This window comes from Sturnus vulgaris, chromosome 2 (genome assembly GCF_052056855.1).
Source record: "Sturnus vulgaris isolate bStuVul1 chromosome 2, bStuVul1.hap1, whole genome shotgun sequence".
Classification (NCBI taxonomy): domain Eukaryota; kingdom Metazoa; phylum Chordata; class Aves; order Passeriformes; family Sturnidae; genus Sturnus; species Sturnus vulgaris.
In genome coordinates, this window is record NC_142244.1 from 69,682,658 (window position 1) to 69,710,477 (window position 27,820).

The following is a 27,820-nucleotide window of genomic DNA, read 5'->3' on the forward strand; positions in this document are numbered from 1 at the left end:
GTGCCTTGCACCCTTCAGGGCTGCAAGCACAACCTTCAGCAGTGCTCAGGAAACACAGTGTATCCCCTTAGGTACATCTCACAAGGCTTTGCATCGTGCTCTGTAGGTTCGGTCCTTACTGGATCTGGAGTCAGATCCTGACCTCTTTCTGAAGATTATTCTACATTTATGGCACTGTGGAGTAACCAATGTATTGTATCAGCTGTGATTCTAGCACCTCATAACTCCCTGAGTGATGCCAATTGCAAGATGAAGAAAACCAACAGAAAGCAAGAAGGGCATTCTTTGCAGAAGAGACTGATGCATGTCAGTCAGATGACTGTCCATTCACAACTTGTTTCCCCAAATCAGTCATGCTAAACATTAAGTAATTCAGAAAACAAATAAGTAATTGAATGAAGCAGAAACTCACAAACGACAATAGCAAATATCAGAAGTGCTCTTTCTTCTACTAATACAAAGAATGTACCCAAGCTGAATGAATCACCGCAAAACAGCTCCCCATATAGTCATGGAGCAAGCTTTGTTACTGAACTCACATCTGAATAGGTATTTTTGGAAATCTTGAAAAATAAAAGATTTCAGTGTTACCCAGGCTGAGGTAAAACATGTTTCTGTATACAACAACAAAAGGATGGATGGCATTCTTCAGATATGAGGCAAGAAGATAATTTGGCTGGCTATGAAAGACACAGAACAATATTGGCTTGTTAAAGGGTTTTGTCATTTTAATAATTTCTTTTCATAACTCAGTCATGGTAAGTGGTTTGAATGGAGACAGATCAAGAAGAATCAGGAGGAGAATTCAGAGTAAGATATATAATTCTTCAGTGATTATTTGAGAGGACAAAATGCAGGCAAAGGAACAGATGAGACTGTAGATCTGGAAACAAAAAGACTGATGAAAATTAGCAGTTCATCATTCTCTGTATTTGAAGATTGGTAGGGGGACGTTAAGTCTCACATTTATATCTCCTTTTAACAGCTTACAGCCTAACTCAGCAAATACTTGAAAAAGTGGAACTGAACACTAAGTTGCACACATTTACCAATTTTTAGAAACTGGGCCACATTCTGCAATGACTAGCAGGTCTTTCAAACTCCACACTGAAAGCGGTCAACACTGCTCATCCTAACTTCTTAACAGTAGCCACGAGCTAATAAATTCTCCACCCAGTCTCCATTACCAATACATTAATCCAGCTTCCATGCATTTTTACAATAGAAGTATTACTTCCAGAATAGTTTTTGGCACAAAGAATGAAGATTTTTTTTTTCCTGCTGAAGTACCCCACCTTCAGCCTCATGGGGAAGGACCACCTTCTTCATGTCCTTTTTTAAAGCTGGTAACTGAGAAAGATTTCACTGCAGCCCAAAAGATCTAAAGTTGTAGGTCACTGGAGGATATTAAATGATAAGCAAATTCATATTTCTAAAGTAATTCTCCCAATTTATTAGCAATGCTAGTTCCCGTTCCACAGTAGGGGAGATAATAATGAAGCCTTGTTAAAGGGCGATGCGATATCTTCTATGTAATGTCTTTTTTTCATTTGTGATAAAGTCATTAAAGCAGCACTGTGTCTTCCTGAAGCCTCAAACAATAGACTGCATTAAATCTCCTGTGCAAAATTAAGGACAGTAGTTCACTGGAAAAATAAGCATGTGTTCTTGCTAATGCTGATGGCCTTAAAATCATTAAACTTCTCTAAACTGGCAACAATAAAACAACGCAGAACAGTTTTAACTTTTTCCAAAGCAAAGAGAAAATCCATTTCCCTTGTAAATACCTCTTTGTTCCAAATCTGACTAGAAACCTCTATCTCATAAGGTGTATCTTCCTTATGGACTGCCTAAATCCTATTCTCCCACAATCATCTAACTTGAACTCAGTGTCTTAAATCTGGGTTGCTAAAGGTTTGTCTTCACTGCACCAACACAGGCTGCAGTTCCAGAGTGCTGCTCACCTCTTCTCCAGTCATAGACCCCAAAGATCTAGTGCAGGGGGCATAGCTGAAATGTCAGCTCCAATTTCCTTTCAGACTAAGCTAGAGACGGGGCTGCTTTGCGCTGGGAGTATTTCACAGTTTCATTCTCCCAGGGCTACCCTAAAAATCTCAGCTGGACTACACTTTCTTTGCTTACCGCTCACTTGCTCTAGATCAGTAACAGTTGTGCAGTGTAAGGACTGAGATATTACTACTTAAGAAAACCTCTTACAAACTTTTCAGCAGTATCAGACCAGGCTTGGACTGAGCACGCAAATATGGCAAAAGATACTGAGGAGTCATGAAACAAAACAAAACATGTAACACAAAAGTTATAGATCTTGAAGCTCATGCACAAATGGTAGAGAAGAACCTTACATTATACTTAGCCTCTTTTGCAACAAGACTGAAGTCTGCAAATTAAAACAAGAAACAAGGGAATATAAAGGACTGGTTGCCTAACTTGGTATCCAAACATAGCAGGAAATGCTAGTATCTGCTCTGTCCTGGTTCTCGTCTACATCATGCACGACTTCTACTACCACCATACATAGTCAAGAGACAACCTGGTGAAGACCAAGTTGCCCAGAGCAGTACAGGGAAGGTGAATTTCTCATGAATTAAATGGACATGGTCACATGGTGCATTTTTTCACCACAACTGTAGGTCACAAAAAGTAAGTGAAAAAGTAACTCAAGGTTAAAAGCTGGTGTTGTTTGTATAAAAACCTCTTTCTCCAATTGTACTTTCATTTTGGTGCTGTAGACGGGAATATTCCTTCAGGGTTTTTTTACTTCTATGTTGTCAAGTTATTGGAATGATCATTGTTCACTTTACCAAGAATGGTAAGCTGGTGATTTTTTATTTCTTTAGTCAATAGGTCAAGGGAAGCACCAGCTGGGTGTGCAACCATTCATAAATGTGTGACCATTCATAAATGGTCAGACAATACCCAAACTCCCCCAGCAATGTCTGCAAAGCCCACCTTGGAGGCCATAAATCACAGGAAGAGTTAAGCAAGGCACATCTACAGAGAAAATACCTTTTTAGATGACATATTCATGTGTCCTACAGAAAAGCACTCAATATTCCTACAAGGAACAGGCACATATCCTTAAAAAATTCTTTAAAATGAAGAAGATGTTTATTTGAAATATGGGCTTAGACTTAAATAGGAGACAACTCAAAGTGGTGCTGTAGCCCTTCTATGACAATAGCACCCTAAAGCCTCATAGCCAAAGCATGACAACTCAGTGTCCTCTGGTCTGATAGAGCAATGCTCACCATCCTGGTCAAGGGCTACTGGTGCTCCAGACCTGTTGGTTTCACTCCTCCACAATTGATACTGCCTTCATGATGCTCCAATCACAGATGAAATCTTTTTTCAGAACCCTTAACCCTTAAACATGTCTCACTTTTGCCCTTGCAAACCTAGAGCCTGCAGCTGATGCCAAGCCAGAACAGCAAAAAACCCAAATGTCTTCCCTGGGTTTTGGAAGTTTGTCTGGTGCTCAGCTCCTAAGTGACGAAGCCTTGGACATTATGCTCAAAATGCCATCTTAGCTCCCAAAGTTTCAAGCAGAAGTCACATCTCCCAGTACACACATATGCTGTGATGGAGGTAGAACTCTAGGGACTTTGAGCACTATAACAACACAGACAGACACCAAAATTTCAAACTCCTACTACTTGGATCACACTTCAGTTCCCACTCCATGCTTCCCAGTTATGATATTCATCTTCCTAAATAGCTCTGCGTGCTGATTTTGGTAATCACATCCTTCAAACACTTGTCCCTGTTATGTATACCAACACCTACAAATTCAAAGCAGTCTCCAAAAGACATGCCAAACATCTGTTTCAACCAGCTCTCTTTAGAGTTTAAGCTGTTTGCTGGAAAACTGCCATCCTAATGGCCAGCTCTTCTGTTAGTGAACTGGAGAATTCATTTTGTATTTATTGATTGTTCCCTAATGAAGAATCATAAAGGTGCCAGAGACTCTTGACCAGACACTACTTAATTAGTACCAAAGTGCATAAAATTCCAAATCAAACAAGCTCTTCATCCAGTGGCTCAGCCAGTAGGGAAAAAATGACATCATTTTCTGCTTATACAGAAGTCCATAAAATTTTATTTAAAAACTCTAAGGAAATTAAAAAATTATATAGATCATTCATTTCCTTCCAGTTCCTAAGACACCAAGTAGGTCTTCCAGAATCAACCCATGCTTTTGCTATAGAAAGTACTCTTCATAAAGGACCCAGCAATTTGTATCATGCACAGAATTTATTTTAAACTGAACAAAGGCAAATGTCAATGGAACCTTTGTCTTCTGAACACTATAGAGAAACATTTCTGTAACATACAAAGACATAATGCAAAGCATCCAGGAGGTATTAAAAATGAATGGATCTGTCTTTCCATCATTGCGGCTCATATAATAATTCAATTTCTACATTCCCACAAACTATGTTGTATTGGAGTAATTTCTGAGGGTACTTGCTCTCAAGAAGGCAGAGGTGAGCAAGAAAGCGATTAAATGCCATCCTTTTTCTTTCTCTCAAACTTAAAGTCTCAAAAACACCCTGAGTAACCGGTATTTTCTTGCAAGTATTTCAAATGAAGTCATCCTGAAAGTTAATTCCCTCTCTTCCATATCATTTAAATTCTCAATTAAATAACCGAGAAAATAGCAGAAAGACAAAAAAGCCAAGTCACAGAATTAGGCAAAAGCCCATGCCTACAAGGCAATAGCACTGCTGTTTCTATTAGGCTGCTTGTTGAAGACATCTGTCCTCAGATGAGTAAAGTGGCTTGGATTCATTGGAATAACATGATATACACAAGGAAACAAAGCTTCATGATAACAAAAAATCCATTAAATACAGATACACTTGCTGTAATCTACAATCATTGATACCACATATGCAAGAAAATACCCTCCCATCTTCCAAACACTATCACTCCAACACCAAGTTCTGCAAAAAAATTCAAAATCCAATTCATGCTCTGTCCTGTATTCAGCAGTTGACATGGTACCAGCTTCAGTCCTGTTATCTTAATGATAAACAAGTACATTTCACCAGAGAGAGTAAGTTTCCACAAACAGAAAATGAAGTAGGATGAGCATATAAATGATGAAACAATCACAGTATGGCAAATACCCCCAGAAGGGGGGTACATACATACATACATACATACATAGACTTCCTAGATATACAAATTTGGCTTCCTTTACTGAAATCTATTCCTTTTCCCTTTTTTTTTAAATTGAACTGCACCTTTTTTTAACAGGTGTAAAATTACACTAACAGCATCTCAGCTATTCTAGATGATTTCAGTAACTCTTCTGCAGAGTTTTGTTCTGTGCTCCCAGCAGATCAGACCAAATGCTCACTAGTACAAGTCCCAAGAAAATATGATCCAGAACAGCAGAAATAAAGAAAAACATAGAAAAGGAAATAGGAGGGACAGCTAACCACAGAGAAGCTGGGGAAGGGTTACCAGAGTGAGGTCACACAAACCTCTGCTTACCCCTTGCTCGGATTCCAGCAGCTCTGTTTTGACTCTGACTGCCGGCATCCCATCAAGCATTAACATTCTGTTCTCAAAGGCGCTGATGTCCTAAGGCAGAAAAGGACAAGGTTAATCAAATTATGAAAAAAACACTTGTTTCAATTCACTAGTTTAAGTTCTATGATATTGTAGAAGTATGTTTCTTTCAGCGGAAATGAAGTTAACGAGGAGGATGTAAGAGTAATTTCAAGGAGTAGCTGCCAAGTTACTTCTGCTAAAACAATAAATCATACTTTCAGTTATCCTTAAAAAAGAACTAAGTCTTTGTAAGCAACAAGCGAAAATCATCTCCAATTGCTATTTTGTAATTTGAAATTAATTACACAGGTACACGTATATTAATTCCTTGCTTTAGAATTGAAAAGGAAAGCAGTGGTGTCAAATAGTTTGAAAGTTTCAGCAGTATGCTTAGGTATAGCTGATTTCAGTCAAAACATTTGTACTTCTGGTAGACAAAGCGGAGAGACGTTACAGTGAAGGCCTGTAACTACACACATTATAAATTAACATACAGTTGTTCAAATATCTTATCCTTGTCCTATAAAGTTATCAGCACTTGTCAATGAAAATCTCCACACGCCTCTGAGACGAGAGGTAAAAAAGCAAGTTAAAAACATGCACTGTCCATGTAGTTATGGGCACTGTATGCTGAGAGCTTCAAGCCGAAGAAGTATTTGCAGAACTGCTTCCCTGAACCAACATTCTTACAGTTACTGGAGCAGTTTATGAGGACATTGAAAACAACCTCTAGTGCCTCAACCTGAATCAATTTTCTACTCCAGCCAAGGCTCAAAGGTGATGTCTGAAAGCATGTGTCTTCAGCTGCCATTTAGTTTGGACAACATGGAGGGAATAAAAAACATTTTATTCTTCAAGCTAGGATGTGACCTTACAGATTTAGACACCTTGATCAGTACAACAGAAATGCAGAGACATCACACTTATTTTTCAAATAACGTAACTGGAGCACACATCACTTACAAGTGACTCATTCATAGTCAGTTATTAATCTACAATCCTGTTTGGAAGGTTCTACACTGGAAACTCACCTCTGCTCTGGTACCTTATAGTCCTCAGTAACTGCATGTGAATGGAAAAAAACATTTTCCCTGTGTTTCACACGCAGCAGATCCATTCAGCACTGCGTGATGCCATTATTCATAAGGAATGCATTCATAGCCCTGTTTCTTATCATGGTTGCTTCGGTGGAATTTTAAGGAAAATGGTCCATCTGAATGGAGCTTCCAAAATACATTCTAAAAACTTAAACTACTTTTAAAATTTTCTTTTTTTCCAATTGATATACCTCATCCCAGGATCTCCACTTTCCAGGATATAAATACTGCAGAAACTGTTTATTTTTGTATACTCCTTTATTGTAATTTGAAGAACATGTTGAAAAGCAGGGAAACTGATATGGCCATGCTCCAACATGGTGCCAAAAGCAGAGCAAATGATCTGCTTAAAATCCCTGTCACCCTCACTTTGAGCCCTGTGTATTTCAGCAGCCAGAGCTGTGGTTACTTACTACAGGACAGGAAGAAACTTGACAGTGAAACAGATAAGCAAGTGCAATCTCTATTTCTTTCATTTAAAAGCAGATCTAGATCATTCATAAAAAGATCTAGAAGCTTAGAGTTATAAAATTTCAGATTGAACAAGTAATTTTCAGCAGGATACCTCTGCATTCAAATATGTGAGAATGAAAACCAGTCAAGCTATTGAGATGTCTCAGTCCATGCTATGCTACTGCTGTGCATCTACTGTACTTTCAAAGCTTGACACAACAGGAAGAGGAAAAAAACCAAGTTCCTCCTATATTTGCTGAGCAAATTATTCTGTGCACCTTGATGTTTATTCAGTGTTTGAAGAATGAGCTAGAAAAAATGCAGGAAGGGTCTCTAATGCCACAAAGAAGCTGGATGAAATCCTACATGGTTTTACATCTTTCTCCCCAACAAGAACAGCACACTGTTTACTTATTAGCAGCAGACCTCAGGTGTCACTGAGACCCCATGAGTTTGGATGTGGTTTGAGGTGGAGAAAGAGCAGGAGCCAGCGTGGCATTCCTGGCTCCCCAATGCTTATTTTGCAAGTTGAGAGGTCCCTCTGCTTTCCTCTGCTTTCTTGATTTATAGGCAGCACAGTTGAATTTTACAGCAAGATCAGGAATACACCATCATCAAACACCCCTTAGGCTGTTTAGCTCATAGACAAAGAAGGATGAATTGATGCTACATCGTGTCCCTGAGGAAGTTTTACCCAGCCTGAGCGAAGGGACAAGGCTGGCTTACACAGGAGGCACAGGCAGAAGGAGGGGGGAAGACAAAGCGCCATGGAGGAAAGGCAGGTTTAATGAACTGTTAGAATCTGATTAGAGGCTAATGTCCCTTTTAGTGCTTTGTACCAATTTACAGCTGATATACTTGAACCATTTTTCCCCACTGGCTGTGATAAACTCATTAGTTTTAAAAATGCAAGCTAAACAGAGCCTTTGAAGTTTAAAACTGATAAATCATGAAAACCTGACTAGTTCATGTACCATTTAACACATTTACATTTAACTAAATTTTCGTAGTGTACACTTCCCCTTTTGTTCTCCAAAAATCTTATTTCTTAAAAGCAGCCTTTCAAGTGCTGGTCTGAAGAGCAAATACTCTGCCTGTGAACAGCTCTGGTTTTTGTATAATTTATAATTCACAGGAGCAATAATCACAGGAGCAAATTATTTCCAAAGTATTTGATCTCTTCTGCATTGATAACTTGAAGTACGTTGTGTTACACATCCTGAGGGGCCACTGCCGAGTACATCCAGTCTGTGTGTGATCACAGGGATGACACATTCAGCCCAAAGTCACCCAGAGAGCTCATCCTTCCAAACGGAGCCCTCCTGCCATAACCAGTGCTTGCACTACAGTAAGTGCAAAGCCACGCAGCAAACCAGGTATAATTGTTGAGGTTTGCATACAGTGGGCTGTCACCCTAAGGCAAAGGGGCCTGAGCTACTCCCACTGGGGGTCAGACAAGCAGATGGAGCATCCACACCAGAGTGAGGCCAGCCTGCTCCAGTGCCTGCATTAACTGATGAGACTCATGAGACACACCGGCAGAGATGGGTGATGTGATGTATTGAGTCAATGCATTATTCAGGCCACTCAATTGTCTTCATTACTGTGGTAGCTAACTTCCAGCTCCCAAAACTGCTCAGGTGAAGGGTACCTTAATTTGTGTGACAATCCTTTCCTTTTATAGTCTCCTACCTCAGTTCTCCTGGTGGACTCCTTTCCCACCTTGGTAAAACGCACAGCAGATGTAGGTCCTAAACTGGGCATACAGTCAAGCCAAACACTGCATGACCTTACCAAAACATCTGTTCTCTTGGATGAGTAACTCATCCTAAAAGAGATAATGCTCTCTTTCTCAGTGTCATCCACTGGAACCTGCCACTAATCACTTTTGGACATTTATTCCCTTGAAATATTAATTAAAAACACAAATCATACCCAGATCCGTATAGGCAACTGCTATTAGAGCAGTTGTTACACAGGACAGATAAGCTTTCAAGCTTACAAGCTCTTCTGAGAAGCTGTGGCAGTCAGTTAATATTCACTCTCCCCACTCCTAAAAGGCCCACACTTTCAGCATAGCACCTCTACAACCATCACTGGCATTTTTTCATGAGGATGGCTTTCCATTGCAACTTTTAATCAAATTATCTTTCGCCACTTCAGAGGAAGAAAAAAAATCCCAAATCTCATTATCTCATCCTGATATAAACCCCCTCAGCACCTGGTAGTGTTTATTTAATTATGAATTACACTATTATGACATTTGCTATCCACGAGAAGTGCTAAGGTTTTGTAGCCAAGTTTTTCATTTGGCAAAGTCATACATTTTGAGAATCACACTGCAAACTTTTAACAATCAGAGAGGATCTGATGCCACAACTGACCTCCTGTTCTGAGACACTACCAAAGACACCCCTAAACCCCCTTCATAATTTCTTCTACGCATAAGATGACAGAAAGCAGATATCCCCCACCCCACGTGGCAGTTGTCTTTCCCATCCTCCCAAGATTTTCACATCTAGCTGCTCAGTACTAAAGCCCTACCCCTCAGGCGCTACCCCAGGCAGCCTCAGGAACAAAGCAGTGAGCTCAGGCTTCTGAGTAGCCAGAACTCAGACCTCACATTTCCTCCATGGATTGACAAACATTTATTTACATTGCTGTGAAAGGAAGTCTCCTCCTCTTGTTTCACACGTGAACACACAAGCGATACAGAGGCAAGGCAGATGATGCTTGCTACTGCTCCCACTAATGAAAGGCTTCATGTCACTGAAGAGCTGCACACTGCTAAGACACAGACACTGATGCTCTGCTTTTTTACATGGTGACCTCAAAGATTCAGTTAACAATTCAGTCTTCAAACCTCTGGTGGACCTGACTATAGCCATCTAGCATATGCTCATCCAAGCCACTGCTGCATTCCTCCTCTCTCTCAACAGCAAAGGGGAAGAAGAGAATATAGGAAAGCTTGGGAGATGAGATAAAGACAAGAAAATCACTTATGGGATAAGATGGATTTGATTTGGGGAAAGTAATTTATTGCCAGTAGAGTTGGATGGTGAGAAACAAAGACTAAAACTAAGCACTTGAACTCCCAGCTTCCTTCTGCACAGGCCCAGCTTAATTCGAAACCTTCCTTTATTTTTCTGTACAAACTTAACTTCTAACATAACACACTTTGATTTTGAGAAATGAAGTATCAGCTGGGGAAAAAGCAGTCTCAAATTCACCATTCAAACTAGAGTAGAAAGTTTCAAGCTTAAGGAGAGTTGAACAGCTAAGAGCCGTGAACAACCTTTAGGAAGTCCTTCTGTCCCAAAGCTATGACAGAAAACTTACCCTGCCTCATCTTCTAGTTCTTTTTACATAAGTTTTCAGTACCTGTAATAATTTCTTAATTCATGATTATATTCTTGGGGTAATTTTTGTTATAACAATGTTCTTGATTGTTGATAAATAGAGTTTTAAGTCTTGCTTTTTTATAAAGACATCTTAGAAACATCACTGAACTAACTATGAAGTAACCTATGTCAGTTATACGCCCTATAAATAAGATTACCTTGTAGATTTTTCTGAACACTTATACCTAAATTCATATTATTCTCTTTGCTTACATTACTACACTGAAGTTATTCATCAGTCAAAGCAAGAGTCAGCATAACACAGTAAGACAAAAAATGTGAAGTGATCCACTCAAAGTAAAGCAGAACCTTTTAATGGTATGGCTAGGTATGTTTTTTAAAATGTGAAATTGGTTTTTTTCTCTTAGTTTCAAGGGATAATAGAAGAATGAAGGATTACCACCTCTTATCAAATAAAACAATCTTCACAGGGAGAGGAAGCCAAGGAAATCTGTCAACTAATTCAGTTTTCTGAAGACCTTTATACACCATACAATGAGATTTGTTATTCACTTAAATGCAGTTCTCTCTAGGATGAAACATACCAGTTAAAGAAAGTACATTCATGTGGCTAGAAGAGAATCACTTAACTGGGAGTTCTGCCAGGGAACTGGGGGTAACAGCCCAGGTCTTGCCATAAGATCTTCATCATATGTAATTACATCTATAGCTGTGTGAAATGTTCATAAAGAAAGCAGAGACTCTGGTAGTTCTGTATTTTACTCCAAACTTTAATTTTCAGTCAAATTCACCAGAAAACTACAGTTTGGCTTTACTGATGCTTCAAGGAAAGCCGAAACAATTTGTGTGAAAAAAGGTTAAGTAAAGCCTTAGACTTCTCACTGTTTTCATATGAAACTGGGTGGGGTTGACTCTAGCCCATTTCAATTCAAAATTAAATTTCTTTGGTGACAAGGCACACAGACATTCAACTGCATGGCATCCAGTGAACAGGGAGGCATCACAGCTCTAAGCTTTCTAGGAAGGCTTCTGAGTGTGCTCTCTTATTACAATTGTGCCTGCCAGGTAGAGCCCAGACCTCAACAGCAGCTGTTACTTGATGCTGTCAGTGCCTGAGGCACATGCAAGGGCTGGCCTTCAGCTCATGCTCCCCAGCTCAGCTAGAACTACCAAACCCTGCCCAGCTGTATCCCACTCATACCAGTACAAAGATGTGCACATGCTACACAAGATTTCAAATTCCTAGTCCATTACCTAGATCTCTTGAAGAAAATAACAGTAATTTTGAAAACAGCAGACTTCCAAAGTTATGAACTACTCAAATCCCTAAGGATGTAGCCATGCTGTAATTTGCAACGTATTTTTAAAGATCTGTCTCCAGGAAAAGACTTCAAGTTGAGACAATATTCAGTGAAGATAACAGATCTCAAATTTTGCTGCTAAAATATTTTTTATTAGTTTGGGTTTAAGTTAGTTTTAGGGAATATAAATAGAACTGAAGACATGTGGTCAGCTTCCAGGTGACAGGATCATCAAGTGCCTTGGCAACTAGAGGTCAATCTGCTATTTCTCAAACTCAGCAGGCAACCCTGTCAGCTTTGATGGCTTAACATCCCTTTACATCAGCTTTGCTGTCCCGCCAGTTTTAGTGCTTCTACAAAGAATTATGGATCCTTCCAATGGTACAGAATTCAGATACAATAGATTACAACCAGCAGTACTTAACACCAAAGCCTCACATTTAACTTTCATGAACATTAATAGCTTCACTGTTTTCCTTCTAATACAACATTCACAGAATATTTGATTTTTGTGACTATCAATGGATTCATTAAGTATCTGTAGATTTTCTTAACCTTACACTTAAAAGTTCCACATAATGAAAAAAGCCCAACCTCTCCACCAAAAAGAGACCTGGAAAAGAGCCATCATTTTGGCACGACACATATTTAAGAAAAGGTACATGTGCAAAAAGCATGTACTACATTTATCCTTACACCATAATAATTTTAAAAGACATCTTTTCAGAACACTTGATGATAAGTAACAGTAAAATAAACTCTTAGTAAGTTCTCCTTTGGTTTTTTAAGTACGGACAAGCAGTAAATACTACTATCAAGCCAAAACTCATTACTTTTTCCCAAACCTCCACCCCCTAAAACCCCAAGTAATTGATTTAAATTGCCACTTCTCCTTGACCGCTATTATAAGACAAGTGTTTTTTAAAAACTCTTGCTCAATTTCCAAAGCAGTGTTCTACTATCTTATGTCAACTGTCCTCAAGACTGGAGAAACCTTAAAGAAGAGTTCAAACATGAATAAGGCTTAAAATTAAAAACAAACCTCACCACCTGGCAAAAAAAATTGTAACAGGAAACATAAAAGAATTTTTCTAGTGTTGCATTGACCAAATTTGCACATATTACTTAAAGGTTACCTTCACTGTTGTCTAAACTGTGACTATTCTGTACTTGCTGAGCAAATGAATATTAAATAGTATTGCCCAGGAGCTTGCCAGCAGACACAGTGACTACAATTTTTCTCTGAATTCTGACTGTATCTGCTCTGGTCAGAAAATCAGCTGCTGAAAGCACAGGGAGCTTGGCTGGCACAGCTCCCCCATCTGCCACTGTGCAAAGTCTGCTTCCATATAGACAGATACAACATGGACTCTGAGTGCTAGAGAATAAAAGTAACATTTAGCATGTAGCAGTAGCCCCAGTTTAGTCCAAAATTCGTGCACAAGATGCTACGTGGCAGGCCAAACATCATTGCTCTGTGCCAAGAAGAGAAGATGCTCTCTACAGGATCTGCTTGGCACCATCATTCCAAGCAGCCCAGAGTGACCATCACCTCAAAGCAACAGCACCTTCAGCTCTACGACTGCAAAGCTCTAGAGGGAGCAGTGAAACAACTGCATAAGCACTTTCATAGGCCTAGGCATCATCACTTGCTCCAGAAATTACACTGGCCCTTGCCATTTGTGTTTCAAAGTAAACAAACACTACCAATAATACTGTCTGTCTCACTGCTGCATGGGATCATACCCAACCCTTCAGCTCAGCAACAAAACTGCTGCTTCTCCAGGTGCCATGTTCACTCCTCTAGAATAAAATATAGAAACAAAATGAAGGTCAGGGCCAATATCTGGCTTTTTATAAACCACAGACTATATCCTCTGAACAAGAGCAACATAAGGTTATGCCGACATTAAATACACCTAATGCCTTCTAGCAGCTGAGCCACAGAAATGTTAGGCAACTGACACTTCTACACATCAGGTAAGTAAGGGTAATTCCTTGTTTCCCACTGATCTGGGAGCTCCAACATAGAGGCAGAACTAAAAGGGAAACAAGGAAAGCCAGCTTTCGTAACAACTAAAATTCAGGAATTTCAGCTAAGACGTACTTTTTATTTCAGATTTACTTTGTTTACATGCAATTTTTAATAGCTCTGGGGTTTTTTACTATTAAGACAGAGCAGTGTATGACATCCGTGAGAGAACAACTCGTTCCCAGAAGTCAGTGGCTCATTTCCAGCTCAGCCTGTCATGCCTGCCCATGACAGGAAGAGCAGCCTTGAGGAGGAGGACACCTTGTGTGCAGTTGCACCTTCCAACACCAGGTATCGTAGGACACACCCACGAAGCACACAGACGGTTCACACAGAACCTGAGAAACCATCTGTCACAGCTCATGTACAAAGTCACAGATACCACAGGCAGTAAGTGGTGAAACCAAGTGTTCTTTCAATGGCCCTGCTCCAGCTGCCAGTTAGAGCTGTGACCACAGTCTCAGCCTCAGAAGCACAGTCAGTTAGCAAAAGCATATCTAAAGCTCATTTGATTCACAGACAGGCCAAAATAACACATGAATAATTAAACAAAACTGAATGATTGCACGCTCAGATAAAAAAGTCAGACTACATGCCAGAAACCAAGCATTACTCCATGACCTTTCCCCGCACCTTACATGCACATGGAGGAACAGCAATTGCTGTACATGCTTCTCATCACGGAGCAAACTCACTGCTTATTCTGACATGTTTAAAGAAAGGGTGTATGCTGTGATGAAACTCCCAAACTACAAATGTTTAACACCCTGCCCCAACCCAATCTCTGTTTTACTTAACAACAGTTTGAGGTTTCCTGCTCCCCGCACGCTTTAGTGGAAACTCCTGAGAAAATATTAATATTAAAGCTGGTGAATAGTAGAAAGCTCAAAAAAAGAGAAAACTCTTGACTTCTAATCACTTAGTGAATGAAATACAAAGCACCTCAATTCATTAAAAAGAATTTGTAAGTATCCACCAAATATTTTTTTAACGGTATAAAATAACATTTTGCTCTCAGACTGGTTGCATCAACTGCTAGATCAAGCCAATACCTAACTATTTATGAGGTACTTTCTTACTCAAGACAGAATGACCAAAATGCTTATGTACAAAACTGCCAAAATAGATTCCACAAGCAATAGATTATAATAGAATTAGGGCCCATTTTAAAAGCAATTCTAATTAAATGTTAAGAATTACTAATTAACGAGTTTTAAATGTTGCCAACATGCATTTCTCGTAGATTCTCAAAGAAATTGTGATTCCTCAAACACATTTAAAAATCAAGTGCTCTGCACAAAATTACTGCCAATTATTAAAATAATGGCAAACTTCAAGACTAAAGAATAGTTTAAGTAACAATAGACAGAGCCATAAAAAACACAGGAAAACATCAGAAAGAGATATACACATATACATACAGCAGTACATCAACAGACACTTTGAACTTCCATTAAAACTTCTTTAAAAGGCAGAGATACCAAATTTGCTATATAAAGCCAATCAAACTCGGCAGTTATATTAAATTAGAGGTTATAAACAAAATATATGAGTTTGTGTCTAGCCAAAAGACAAGTAAATGCATAATTCATTTATACCATATCATTTTACAGCATGAAATATCACGGAAAAACTGAGGGAACAATGAATGTTATCGCCAAGTTGTTTTTTTCTTAGGATTGTCAGATAATTTAGTGGGAAAACATTTCAGAACGTCTCCAGTCCAACCTCGTAGCCAAAGCAGGTGCTAACTGGAAACCATGGGATGTGCACTGGATGCCATAACTCACACAGAGAGAAGCTGGTCTCATAACAAGTCTGCTTGTCTGATGAGCTGGATATTGGTTGAAAAACAATTGGACTTTTCTACAGATTTGTTTACCAAGAGCTATAATCAAGCACAAAAATATAGAAACAACCTCTGGCTATGTAAGTATCTGTGTCCTGGATTCTTTGCAAACTTGGAAGAGGTTCTAGGGCAGTACCATTACTCACACAACTGCCTTGCTACATCCTTTGCCCAAGCATCCATTATTGACTACTGAAAGCCGAAGCAGGTAAGGTAGATGGACATTTGCTCTAACAGAAAACACATTGCTATTTTTATGTCTTTTCTTTATGTATAATAAATGCCAAAAACAAAGGTAAATCAGCTCTAAACCATGGTATTCTGGTCTCAAGAGCTGCACTCCAGAATGAATTGACATTCTTCTGCCAAGTACCTGGTACAGATCACTTCCAAAAGGCACCTTAAGCTAGGCAGGCCACCGTCTGCTCTTCTGCAGGATTTCACTACCTGGCATTCACTGCAGAGGTAAATGAGGTGGTCAGAACATGGTATATACAGCTTAGTATGGACTTGAAATAATAACTTCAGAGCCCTCTCCCCTTGTTCCTCTCAGTGACTATTCAATCACTGAAAATGCAGTGATATGGTCTGCCCACGTGTACTGCTGCTCCTGGCTGGTTTCATCACTGGTAAAAATCACAAACAACAGCACCTGGCAGAGCACAGGACACTGCAACCTATTGCTACGCTCACTGAAACACTGAGAAGTATTACACCAAATATACTATACAACAAAACTATTCATTCCTACCTGCTTTTGCACTGTACCTTGCATCAGAGCTGCCCTTTGCAAAAGCATTTGACAGAATCATGTGTGTCTGCTAAATGTGCACCACTGGGTCTTTAAATCCTCATTAGTGTTCTTGAAGTCAGAGCACCTGATTATACATTGTGCAGCAGGAAGATCTAACACAGTATTGTTATTTGTATCATCCTTTCATCCTGTATCAACCTAGCATCGTGCTCCCTTTAAAAATGTATAGTGACCTTACCCGTGTCAAGGCTTTCAAGAAATAATGGACTGAGATAATTGGTTGCTTGGCATCATACACAGCCTTTAGAGCATGTGTCAAGCCCCAAGTCATACTAATATATTTAACATTTCTCATTAGGACATAAAAAGAAATTGTGCCTGTATAAATCACATATTTATTCCCAACACGTGGCTTAGTTACACTGTGTAAAATGATGAAAATGATTTCCTGTCCACATTAGCTATGTCTCACACAGACTAAAATGCTTTTATTAGATTTACTTTGCACCACAAGAACTAGATGGGTTAAGCTGCTCATATTTTTAAACAACGATCTCTGTATAGACATTGAGTGTTATGCATACTGCATCATTCTGAAGATACCCAGACCTCTAACATTAATAACATGACAAACTACCTCCATCATTATTGTGGATGCTGAAATTCAATAAATATTACTAAAATATTCTCACCGCTAAAATCATAGCCACAGTCGTTTCAAGAGCAGTGTTTATCAGACATTGAATGATGCTGGACACAAATCTGGTGAGTGATTCCCTCAATCTATGTAGCTGATTCACAAGAATGTTTTCTATGCTGAAAGCTCATGCCAAGTCACCACTTCACTTGTAAAGTAAAAAAAACATTTAGCAATTTTTTCATTAAAATACACCCTTTCTTAAAATCACTCCTCATAGGACCCAGATAAAAGAATATGGGTTTCATGATGAAAAGCACCAAAGTTACATCACTGTTAGTGCTGTTTCTGAGAATGTTCATTCCCTGGCTGAGCACCATCAAGACAGAGCTTCTGAAGACATCAATGAATTCATCATTTCAATCATTTTAGAAAAAAAAGCTTGGTAAATTTATCACCTGTTTGGTGCCAAGGAGAATTATCCACTCTTAAATGAAAAATATTAAATGCCACCATTATTTATTTTTAAGTTTAAAATAGTCTCAAAAACATTCAGGGGTGGTGGTTCATGTTTGTATTTTGTCATTTGTTTGGAAGTTTATAGTAGTTTTGTTCTAGTTATTTTTTTGGTTTTGGAGTTTGGTTTGGTTCTGGTTAGGTTTTTTTAAGTAATGACAACTCTCAGTTGCTCACATCCCTGAAAAATAACAGAACTCTAAATTTATTTGCAACATGAAAGAATACTTGCAAAATCAATGGATTGATTACTTCAAAACATTAAATTAAGCATTAACCAGAATATACCACAACTGTGAAGAAAAAAAAGTAGTATCAGCATTCAACTGGGAGGAACTATTAGATTAATTCAAGACATCACGTTAATATTGTTATATCTAATTAACATATTCTGTAGACTCTCACTCAGGCAAAGCAAGCATTTTAAAATGGGTTCCCAAAAAATCCTTCCCATTCTTGCGATACAACTGCTCTAGGGTCAGACGTAAGTTTATACTTGGATTGGATAATTTTTGTTAAAATTTTGCAGATGTATACCAGTAAGTACTTCACATCACTCATCACTCTGAAATGCCTATGAAGAGGTTAGTAGTAACATGCACCCGTGCAGGGCAAAATCATGGCTGACTATCTGGAATGCTCCCCAGGGTTCAAAGCAGTACAAGCCAATACAGGATGGAAATGCCCAGCTTCACTCCCCACCAGGAAGGGGATCTACTGTTCAACAAAGTACAACAAGCATTTCTGAATTCCTACCACAGAAAAAGGTGAAAGGCAGCAGACATTTCACATTACAGCAACAGAACAAGCAGTAAATGCTTACTCTAAGATCTGTACAACTTGCAAACTTTTGCAACTGAAACCTTCAGGATATTTAACAAATGAACAACAGTTTAACAAAACCACCAGGCATGCTAGAGCAGATGGAGACCAGCCCTGTTGAGAAGGGCTTGGGGTGCTGGTGGATGAGAGGCTGGGCATGACCCAGCCATGGGCACTCCCAGCCCAGAAACCAAACGTGTCCTGGGCTGCATCCAAAGCAGCGTGGGCAGCAGGGCAGGGAGGGGATTCTGCCCCTCTGCTCTGTCTGTGAGACCCCACCTGCAGGGCTGCATCAGCTCTGGGGTCCCAGCACAGGAAGGACATGGACCTGCTGGAGTGAGTCCAGGGGAGATGTTTAGAGGGATGGAGCACCTGTCCTATGAGGAAAGGCTGGGAGTATTTGAATTTCTCAGCCTGGACAAGAGAAGGTTTCAGGGAGAACTTAGAGCAGCCTTTCAGTACCTGTAGTGGGCCTACAAGAAAGACGGACAGAGTTTATAAGTGCATGTAGTGAAAGGACAAAGAGGAATAGTGTCAAGCTGAAAGAGGGTAGGGTTAGATTAGATATGAGGAAAAAATTATTTACTGTGAGAGTGGTGAGGCAATGAAAAAGGTTTCCCGGAGAAGCTGTGGATGCCCCATCCCTGATGTGTTCAAGGCCTCCTTGAATGGTGCTCTGAGCAACCTGGTCTAATGCAAAGTGTGATGCCCACAGCAGGGGGGGTGTATCTTTAAGGTTCTGTCCAGCTCAAACCATTTAATATTTCTGTCTCTGTGCAGGCAAATACTAGTAGGTCACTTAGGTCTGGATTAGAAATAAGAGACTTCTCTGATACAAATGCATACACATCCCAAAGAAGGGCAAGCTGTGGAGAAGTAGGGCATGAGGAAGCTGTCCTAACCCAGGGGGGATACCTCTGGACACTAGGACTCTTCAGAATCCTCTCCATGTCCACTGGGTCTGGTACTGCATAGCTACACAGTCCAGATAGAAAGTCTAGAGGCTGAACTTTTCCCCTTGTTTGCCTTCCTCATATCATATTTAGGATTTTACTGCTGTTTGGGGAACAGTTACAAACACTTTAAATCACATTTGCCTGGTGTGATCTTTTATTTATTTACTCTAAAGATCCCCACGTGGGAGATTTCAGAGCCAACAGGGTGGAAGAATTTCAGTGTTTTAAAACACTTTTCTGATGAAAACAACTCCGTTCTTATAAAAGATTCCTCGGTCTCTGATCCCACCAGGCTGGCACTGTGGAAAGACACTAGCAAATATAAGCAGATGGGTTATCACTTTGGTGCCCTTCCTTCCACACTGCAGTAACTGTTACTGATACAGACTTGTGACTTGACAGAAATAACACATTTACTAGAAACACAGGGAAAGAAAAACAAACCAAACTGGCAAAAAGAAAAATCTAACTTTGTACATCAATTGATAAACAATAAATTCTATCCAGTATCCAGAGAAAATCTGGCAGAACTAATCCCAGCCTGCATCTGGGAATTAAGAGTGGAGCACAGCATACCTAGTAGATTGGCTGGGTATTGTCCATCACTGCTGAAATCACTCAAAATATGTTTTTTCATTAACAGAAGTAGAAACTCACATAATACTACATTCAATAAATTATTACTTTTTTCTGATAACCTGGTTTCACATAAGGTAAATAAATACCTTTTTTGTGTGTGTAACACTTTATAATGAGTTACTAGCCCATGCTCTTCTAGAAAAACTAGAAGAAACTAGAAAAACAATTGACATAATATTAATACAAAAGAATTCTTAAGCTGCATACAGCTCACAAAAACCAGAACCTAAAGACATCATTAACTCTTCTGGAAACTTGCTATGCCCAAAAGTAAATCTTTTCCTTCAAGCAAAAGTGCTAAGTAGCCTTGATCGTTAGGAAGTTTTACTACAGATCAAAGAGGAATGGCACATTTATATTCCAAATAACATAGGAGTCTGACTCTTGCTTGAAGCTAAATACACATCTGAAAAGCATACAACAGGACTTGGGTGTTATTACCACCTACACTTAACTATTTTACTTTTACAGTGTTTCTTTGTCCATTTTCCATGCTGAAAAGATATCAGCTGAAGTAGAAAAACAGAAACTTCCATGCCAACCAAAGTGGGTAAATTGATTTGATAAAAAATTAAATCCTGCAACCTTTTAATATTAACGCTTCTTTCCAAAATGCACCCACTTTGAAATGACAAAGGGTCTAAAACTTTTGAAATTATCATTACCACTATAGAACTACACAGCACGTATATTTGGTTTATAAATGCTTTCCATATATTTAAATATATATATTTAAAGTAGTTATAACAATTACCCAACCTGCTATGAGTATTTTATATCAAGCCATGAATTATCATTACATATTACTACATAAAAGACATATTTTCAGAGATATAAGTTGCTTGTCCTTCCTGAAGAGCTTTGAAAATCCTCAATAAGAAAGCATGATGGCTGAATGGATTCAGGTCATTCTAAAGATACGTTTGGTTCCTTGTACATGAACAGCCAGGATATTATGAACTCTCTGGCATTCTTTCTTCATATAAAAGAAAAGATTACCCTTACTTTCTGTAGAGATTATTAAGGCAATTCACTTGTTTTATATCCTGTGATAAACTCCACTGTCATGCTGCCTGGAGCTCCTGTATCTCATCCATTATGTAAATCTCCAAAGAGTAGTTCAGCAAACATCATCTCAGTTCCACTGCACTTAAGACAACCTACACATCTAAGTTAATTTTCATCTTCCTAAAACCAACAGACACTCCTTACTTCTTAATCTGCAAGAGAGATTCTCACTGTAATCTCACTTCAGAAACATATAAGCCCAAGCTTGTGTGATTTTAAATGAAACTCAGAGCGAACTCCAAATGTTTAGGTTTTGAGGGTTGTACCATCCTCTTAGGGGAAAAAAAAAAAAAAAAAAAAAAAAAAGGAAAAATAAAGCCAAGGAGAAAAGAATGCTTTTTACCTTGCTATTTCTCAGACACCTTTTATCATGTGTTTAGGCTTTAGTGGTTGGGGTTTTGGTTTTTTTTTCTAATACAAATACTGAAATACTTGTACATTACTTATAAATTAAGGTGGAAACTCATCATATTTACCTATAATGTCTGAAAGCCTAGGCTTTTCTTTTCACTTGAGCTATGCCCACATGTCCATCACAGCTGACTGCAATCACAGTTGCAGCTGACTACTATCAAACTGAACAACAAAAACCTCCAGTAAATAGCAAAGTTCAAAAAAGGTGACAGCCTCAAAGCAGAGAACTTGCCCTTTCCTGATTCATCACCAGACCTCTGCACAAGAAAGACTCAATGAATCACCACGTGGGAAGCACAAGAGTGAGTTGAGATTTAGATTAATACCTGGAACTTGTTTTCTCTTTTAGACACATGTCCTTGGGTACAGAAAATACCATATGTAGTGGAATCATTATTCAGGTCTGTTAGCAGTGAATATCAGTATTAAACTGTCTTCTCCTTATGTGCTAGCTATGGAATTCTAACACATTCTTCTACATCATCATATGAGAAGTGACAAATTGCCATTGTTTGACATCATGCTCTCCACAGGATGTCAAAAACACTAAAATCCAAATGCATTTATTTCTACCACTAAATTCTTATTGTCAGATATGTAGGAAAAGGAAAACAAGAACATGTAGTATTTCAGTATCTGGTTCAATGTATCTTAATCAGTACCACTGTTCAGATGGAGAAGATTCTTCCCCTCCTAATTACAAAGAAAAGACTAACTCCAAAATGCAATTAGTTGTGATGCTTCATGATATTGAGAATTAATACCTCCACACAAGAGAAGTATCTTTTTTTTCTATGCAAACTTACATGCTTATAAATAAGGACCAGAAAGAGGTCATTATTAAATAAGCTGAAGTAGCAAGTCCTGTATATTGGTTTTTAAATTGTTTTCTTTGATGGATAATGCTTAACAGAAATGAAGATAATTTTGTTTCTTGGAAACTGAAAACCTGAGAGTATGAATTTAAACATTTTTCTCCCCATTAGGCACTTTGGAAACTTGTGTCATACTTCTGAAAATACACACATAAAAATGGTCTTGTCAAACAGCTTTGAAATTAAATGCTTTGTGCTTCTCTCTCTGGAGTAGTATAAATTTAATCATTACTAGAATTAGTGTAATTGTTCACTAAGTGCACTAGGATTAAAAGGTGAAATGAGCGTGGTGACTGCTCTTTCATTCCCAAGAGAACACATGGCAGCAGAGAAGTCAGGCTGCAAGAGCAGGGGTGCTCAGGGGTGTTCTGGAAACCAAAATGAGTCCAAGAGAGTGGAGTCTCATGTACTCATAGTGTCTGTATTGTCACATCTTACAGGCAGAAGAGATGTCCTTCCAGGGAGGATAGAGAAATCCCACGGGAAGAACTGCGCTCCAGAGATGCTTACTGCTCTCTGCTGACTAGAAGAAGACAGGAGCCTTCAGCAAAATGACTGAAACTGAAAAGAACAAATCCAGGCATTTGTGACTTAGTTCTCTGTGGATTATGTCCCATCAGTTAGAAACAGTCCCCAGAAGAGATGTCAAGGCTGAAAAAGGAACCAAACAAAGTAGTTTGAAACAGCAGTTTGGAAACACCAAACCAGGTTTCTTCCAAGTCGCATAGCTTGTGCAGCCTCGGGCAATGCCATGAGGTGAATCAAAGCCTGCTGGGCCAGGACATGCATGGAAGCATTTGCTGATCTAAGCCAAACCAGTCACACTCTTGACTCGCTTCCCAGTATAGACAGAACTAAGGAAAATTTCTCACCTACGTCTTTAGGCTGTTTCCATCATTTTACTTCATATATAGCCTACAAGATAAATTTTGGCGACAAGAAGCCACTGCATCAGTTTCTGCTCCACCTGAGATGCAGGAACTCTGTTTTTAACACGTCTCTGCTTCCCAGTAGGGGAACACCAACACATACCACACATTTTCAACACCAGAAATGGGAACCAAGGGTACCTTTGCCCATATTATAAAGCTATTTGTTATTTTATACTCACAGGCTAGTTTTTGCTAACTGCTCTCAGCTCTTGCTGATCTTTTCAAGATGAAGTTTTTAGGATTTTTTTCAGTCTTGACATAAAAAAAACCTAACAAAGAAAACCCTCAACCCAACAAAAAATCCTCGAACTTTAAAAAACAAAGCAACATTTATAAGAGGACTGTGATCACAGGATGCATTTAAAAGCTCCCTATGACCTTAAATAATCAGATGAAGTTACCACAACCCAAGTCTTATGATCAAGAGCAGTAAGTAATACAAATTATAGATGCCAACATATTTACTAAATAAGATCATAAAGGGTTAACTATTACAAATTTCAGAAGAAGTTGAAAAGGCACTCTACAGAACTGAGTTATGTCAGTAGGTGCTGAAGCAAGCTCTTAAACAGCTTTCACCTACATCCACAATTTACTACCCACAGCCCATTTTCACCACTTATCTCTTTATGGAGAAGTGATCCAGGCAACACCAGCAAGATCTACCTTTGCTTTACAATGACATTTAGTAATTTTAATGACTTGAACTGTGAAAAGAACATTTTAAATATTCCACATTTTTATCACATTTTATCAATTCTAGACAAACTACTCTGCTGTGAACTGCACTACAATGTGGGCTGCCTTACTCCCCCACATATCACCTCACATGAAAATTGCTGCCATCCTCTTTTATGCAATTCTCCATTCTTCCTATTTCAAAAAACTGTTTAATAAAAAGGATTTTAATTCAAAACCCAATGCACCTGAAATATTCCATAGCGGCTCCAAGCAGAGCAGAAGTCTGTGCAGACACTGGATTCAAACTCCACACACCACTACTGAGCCAAAGACCTTTCTCCCAATTATGAACCCAAAGCCTTTTGGGCAACTTTGCTCTGACTATTTGAGAATACATCTTATTTATAACATATGAAGATCTATGTATTGATTTTAGAGCAAAGCTTGAGATTTTGCAGAAGACCAGGCTTTGACAGGGCAAGTCTAACACACCCTAGACCTACTTTCTATGCCTTTCTGAACAGTGAGAGTACAAAAAGACCACAGCTATCTTCAATTAGCAAAATAACACGTCTGAAATGTATTCTATTTTTTTTATGTATAAAACTTAAAAGCCATGGTTAGGATACCCCACGGATGTTTTACCCCCAATCCACACTGGCAGAAATGAAATACAAAAACAAAATCCTCAAAAATCATAAACCAGTTTTATTTAAACAAGGTCAGATCACAAGCCAACGACTAAATATGATTTGTTCACAATCTACATGTATGTGTGTCACCAAAAGAGTTAGGAAATGAATGGAATATAGCCAAGACCCAGGATCCATAAACAAGAAACCATTTAGATTATGAAAGCATCTGTCTGGCAGAAATGAAGAAATGAGCCGTGTAGACACAAATTTTTTACTGTTGTTCGTAAGGAAAGACTAATAAGAACACCAGGGTCTTTTGAGAAATCATTCCACAATTTTGCAAATGCAAGGGGAACAGGAAAGAGCTCATATGCAAACTCACAAAGCTGAAGTGGTTTGTTGCAAGCCATCTTAAATGCCTTTTTCTCCTTGGAAAGTATCAGTGTTGGAAATGACCCCAACAATATTTCAGCCATGAGCATCAGCTCCAAATTCACCTCATCCCACTTGCAGCAGGGCTGAGCCTACAGTAGCAAACTACGGCATCCACCATGTACAGCCTTGCAGCATCCAGTGGGAAAAGACAGGAGCAAGAGACAGCACAGTATGTGGCTGCTGATGTAAGGAACAGGAAAAGAAAGAAAATCACTGCTGCTCCTCCCTTTCCGCAATATAAGATTTGGGGGAAAGCTTTCCTCCCACTCTACAGTTTCAGCGTAACTTTTACATTTTTCAGTGACAGCAAGTAAAAGCAGATCTGTCCTATGAATATGACTGAGCTCCAGACAACTGCCTGCTATCTACTTACATTGTGAAATATTCATTAAAAATCAACCACCAATCGACTGTTAAGGGGTCCATCTTGATAAATGCTAGACAACAGATGAAACCAAAAGAACTTCACAGTCCCCCTGCCTTGCTGAATGGGGTCATCAGTCACTTTTAAGTAGTCATTTGTTACATTGTTTTATCCAACTAATTTATAATCATAATGAATTAAGACAAAACATTAAACTACAGCGTCTGTGCCTGAGAGTAATCTAAACTGAAAAGCACATGACAGAAAGATAGACTGATGGTCAGTGCAAAGTAATTCCCTTGAGATTAATATTGACGATTCTAGTCAGAATTATATTCCAAGAATCAACTGAATGATGCTAGATGAGAATAACCCCTTAAGAGCAGCCACTTTCTTTCTAGAAAAACTGCATTTGTTTGCAATACAGAGGGGACAGCTGACAAGAAAAACCAAACATATCACCACACTGTTACCACTATCCTGACTATGCAAATAAAACCAAAAAACTTCCTTGAAACATTCTCAAATACATTAAAAAAAATGTTGTTTTTTTTTATCATGACCAAACTTTTAAAAGCATGAAAAGCAAAAAGATGAAGTCCAATGAATCCAAACTCCACACAAAACTTAGAGTAGATCCTGAGTCAGATGAAATGACCCAGGGGCTTGCCCAGCATGCAGTAGAGCATGGGGTACAGCCCCAGGCCCTGCCTGGCCAGCAGCTAGCAGCTTCTGCACCCTCCCATGCCACCTGCTCCACGCAGGAGCCAGAGGAGGTAAGGCAAGGGCACATAAGAGGTTGGGAGACTTCTCAAACGGCGTTGGCATTTGACAGTTCAAGAAATACTTCCTTGAGTCCCTTCCTCTAAATAACTGAGCTAAAGTTTGCTCTTGGTTGGTATGGTTTTGTTTTTTTAAAGACATGACACACTGAAAATTAGGAGTCCTCTTTACACCATTAAACTCAGTGCTGTTCATCACTTTTCCAGCATTAAATAACTCAGAACATCATTAAACCTGATCAACCAGACTGCCTGGTGTTATTTCTAGAAGCCGTTCATGAAACTACAGTGTGAGTGGTGTGATTGCACCCATGGCCACTCATTAAGTTCAACCCAAATCTATACAACCTCTTTTTCCCTTTAGTTTTGCTCTCTGACCTTCTTTCAGTCCTCTTCACTTGGTTTTGAAGTCTTGATTTTTACTTTGCCCAGAACCTTTGAGCTATAGTTTTTCTCTGTCAATTACCCATTTGCTTGCCAACTCCTACCCAAGTCTCACCCCCCCACACCCCCATTCAGCCACTGTACACTGAAAAACAAACTTTAAATATCTGATTCAACAGACGAATGAACCTCTGGAGGCAGCTGTCAGTATCACAGGAAATGAAGAAGCATCATAAGCTGCATGCATTCAAAATGCATGCATTTGCTGTCAAATTTATTTCTTTTTTCTGCTAGGTATCCATCTAACCTCATTTTATGAGGCAGAAAGAATTATGTTCATTTTTCCTTCATCAGTTGCATATATGCTTAGATGTCACTTATTTATACAACACCATGTTTACATACATTTTGAGGCAGACGAAGGAAGACCTTAAATATACCAATATTATATATAGATAGTGCAATGCAAGTTGTTTATACTCCCAACAATACACCAACATTTTCCTGGTAGCAGTGAAAAATCTTTCTAAACTAGATGAGTAGAAGAGCAATAAAAACAAAAAGCTAAGGCAGGGTGCTGGCTGAAATCCAATCTCTTCCCTATTGGAGCCAGAACTTTATCAGCAGATCTTAACAGTGACCACAGAGAAGCCTTCTCCACCTCTATTGCTTAAGCTTTCTGGAATCATTTCTTCCCAGAAAAGCAATTTTTAGCCTCAAATTTTGAATTCCTCCATGTAACCACATTTTTTTTTCTTATTCAGTGATATGATTTACTCACGGTACTTTCCTAGTATAAAAGACTACCAGCAGGATTCAGAGCCCTACATTTGCAAAGGCTGCCAAACAGAAAACATGCAAAGAAATAACTCAGTACCCCCTTCCTTATCTGTACATGTTTTGAGCAGTTTCCCCACAGTTACTGTGGGATGTTATCAGAAGGGCATGAGAGAGTGGAACTACGGCTTGACACGAAAGAGGTCACCCTGTTCTCCAGTCCTTCCTTCCTCATTCCACCACTCTTGTGTTAAAACAGAACAGCAAGAGCAGAGAGCAGAACAGCGGTACTGAGCTAACAGAGATACAGCTCTCATGCAATTACAGAAACCTGCAAAAAGGTCACATTCTTTCAAGAGTCTTTTGCTTTTGCTTGATCTGGAAGCCATCCCTCCTCTGCACAGTCTCTGGGCACAACAGCCACTCTCAAGAAATAAATCCTTAACTTTTTCTGCCCTGGTGTCACTTCCCAAAC

General features: G+C 39.1%; 1 protein-coding gene across 4 annotated transcripts in view; it reads right to left on the reverse strand.

Moving 5' to 3' along the window:
* Positions 1-27,820, reverse strand: part of KLF12 (KLF transcription factor 12) — a 234,501-nt gene that overhangs the window by 140,345 nt on the left and 66,336 nt on the right. For all 4 annotated transcript variants that reach the window (XM_014870959.2, XM_014870953.2, XM_014870958.2 and 1 more), the window contains one exon: positions 5,521-5,610. In XM_014870959.2, coding sequence (XP_014726445.1) covers positions 5,521-5,610 — 90 coding nt within the window. The remainder of the gene's footprint in view (positions 1-5,520; positions 5,611-27,820) is intronic.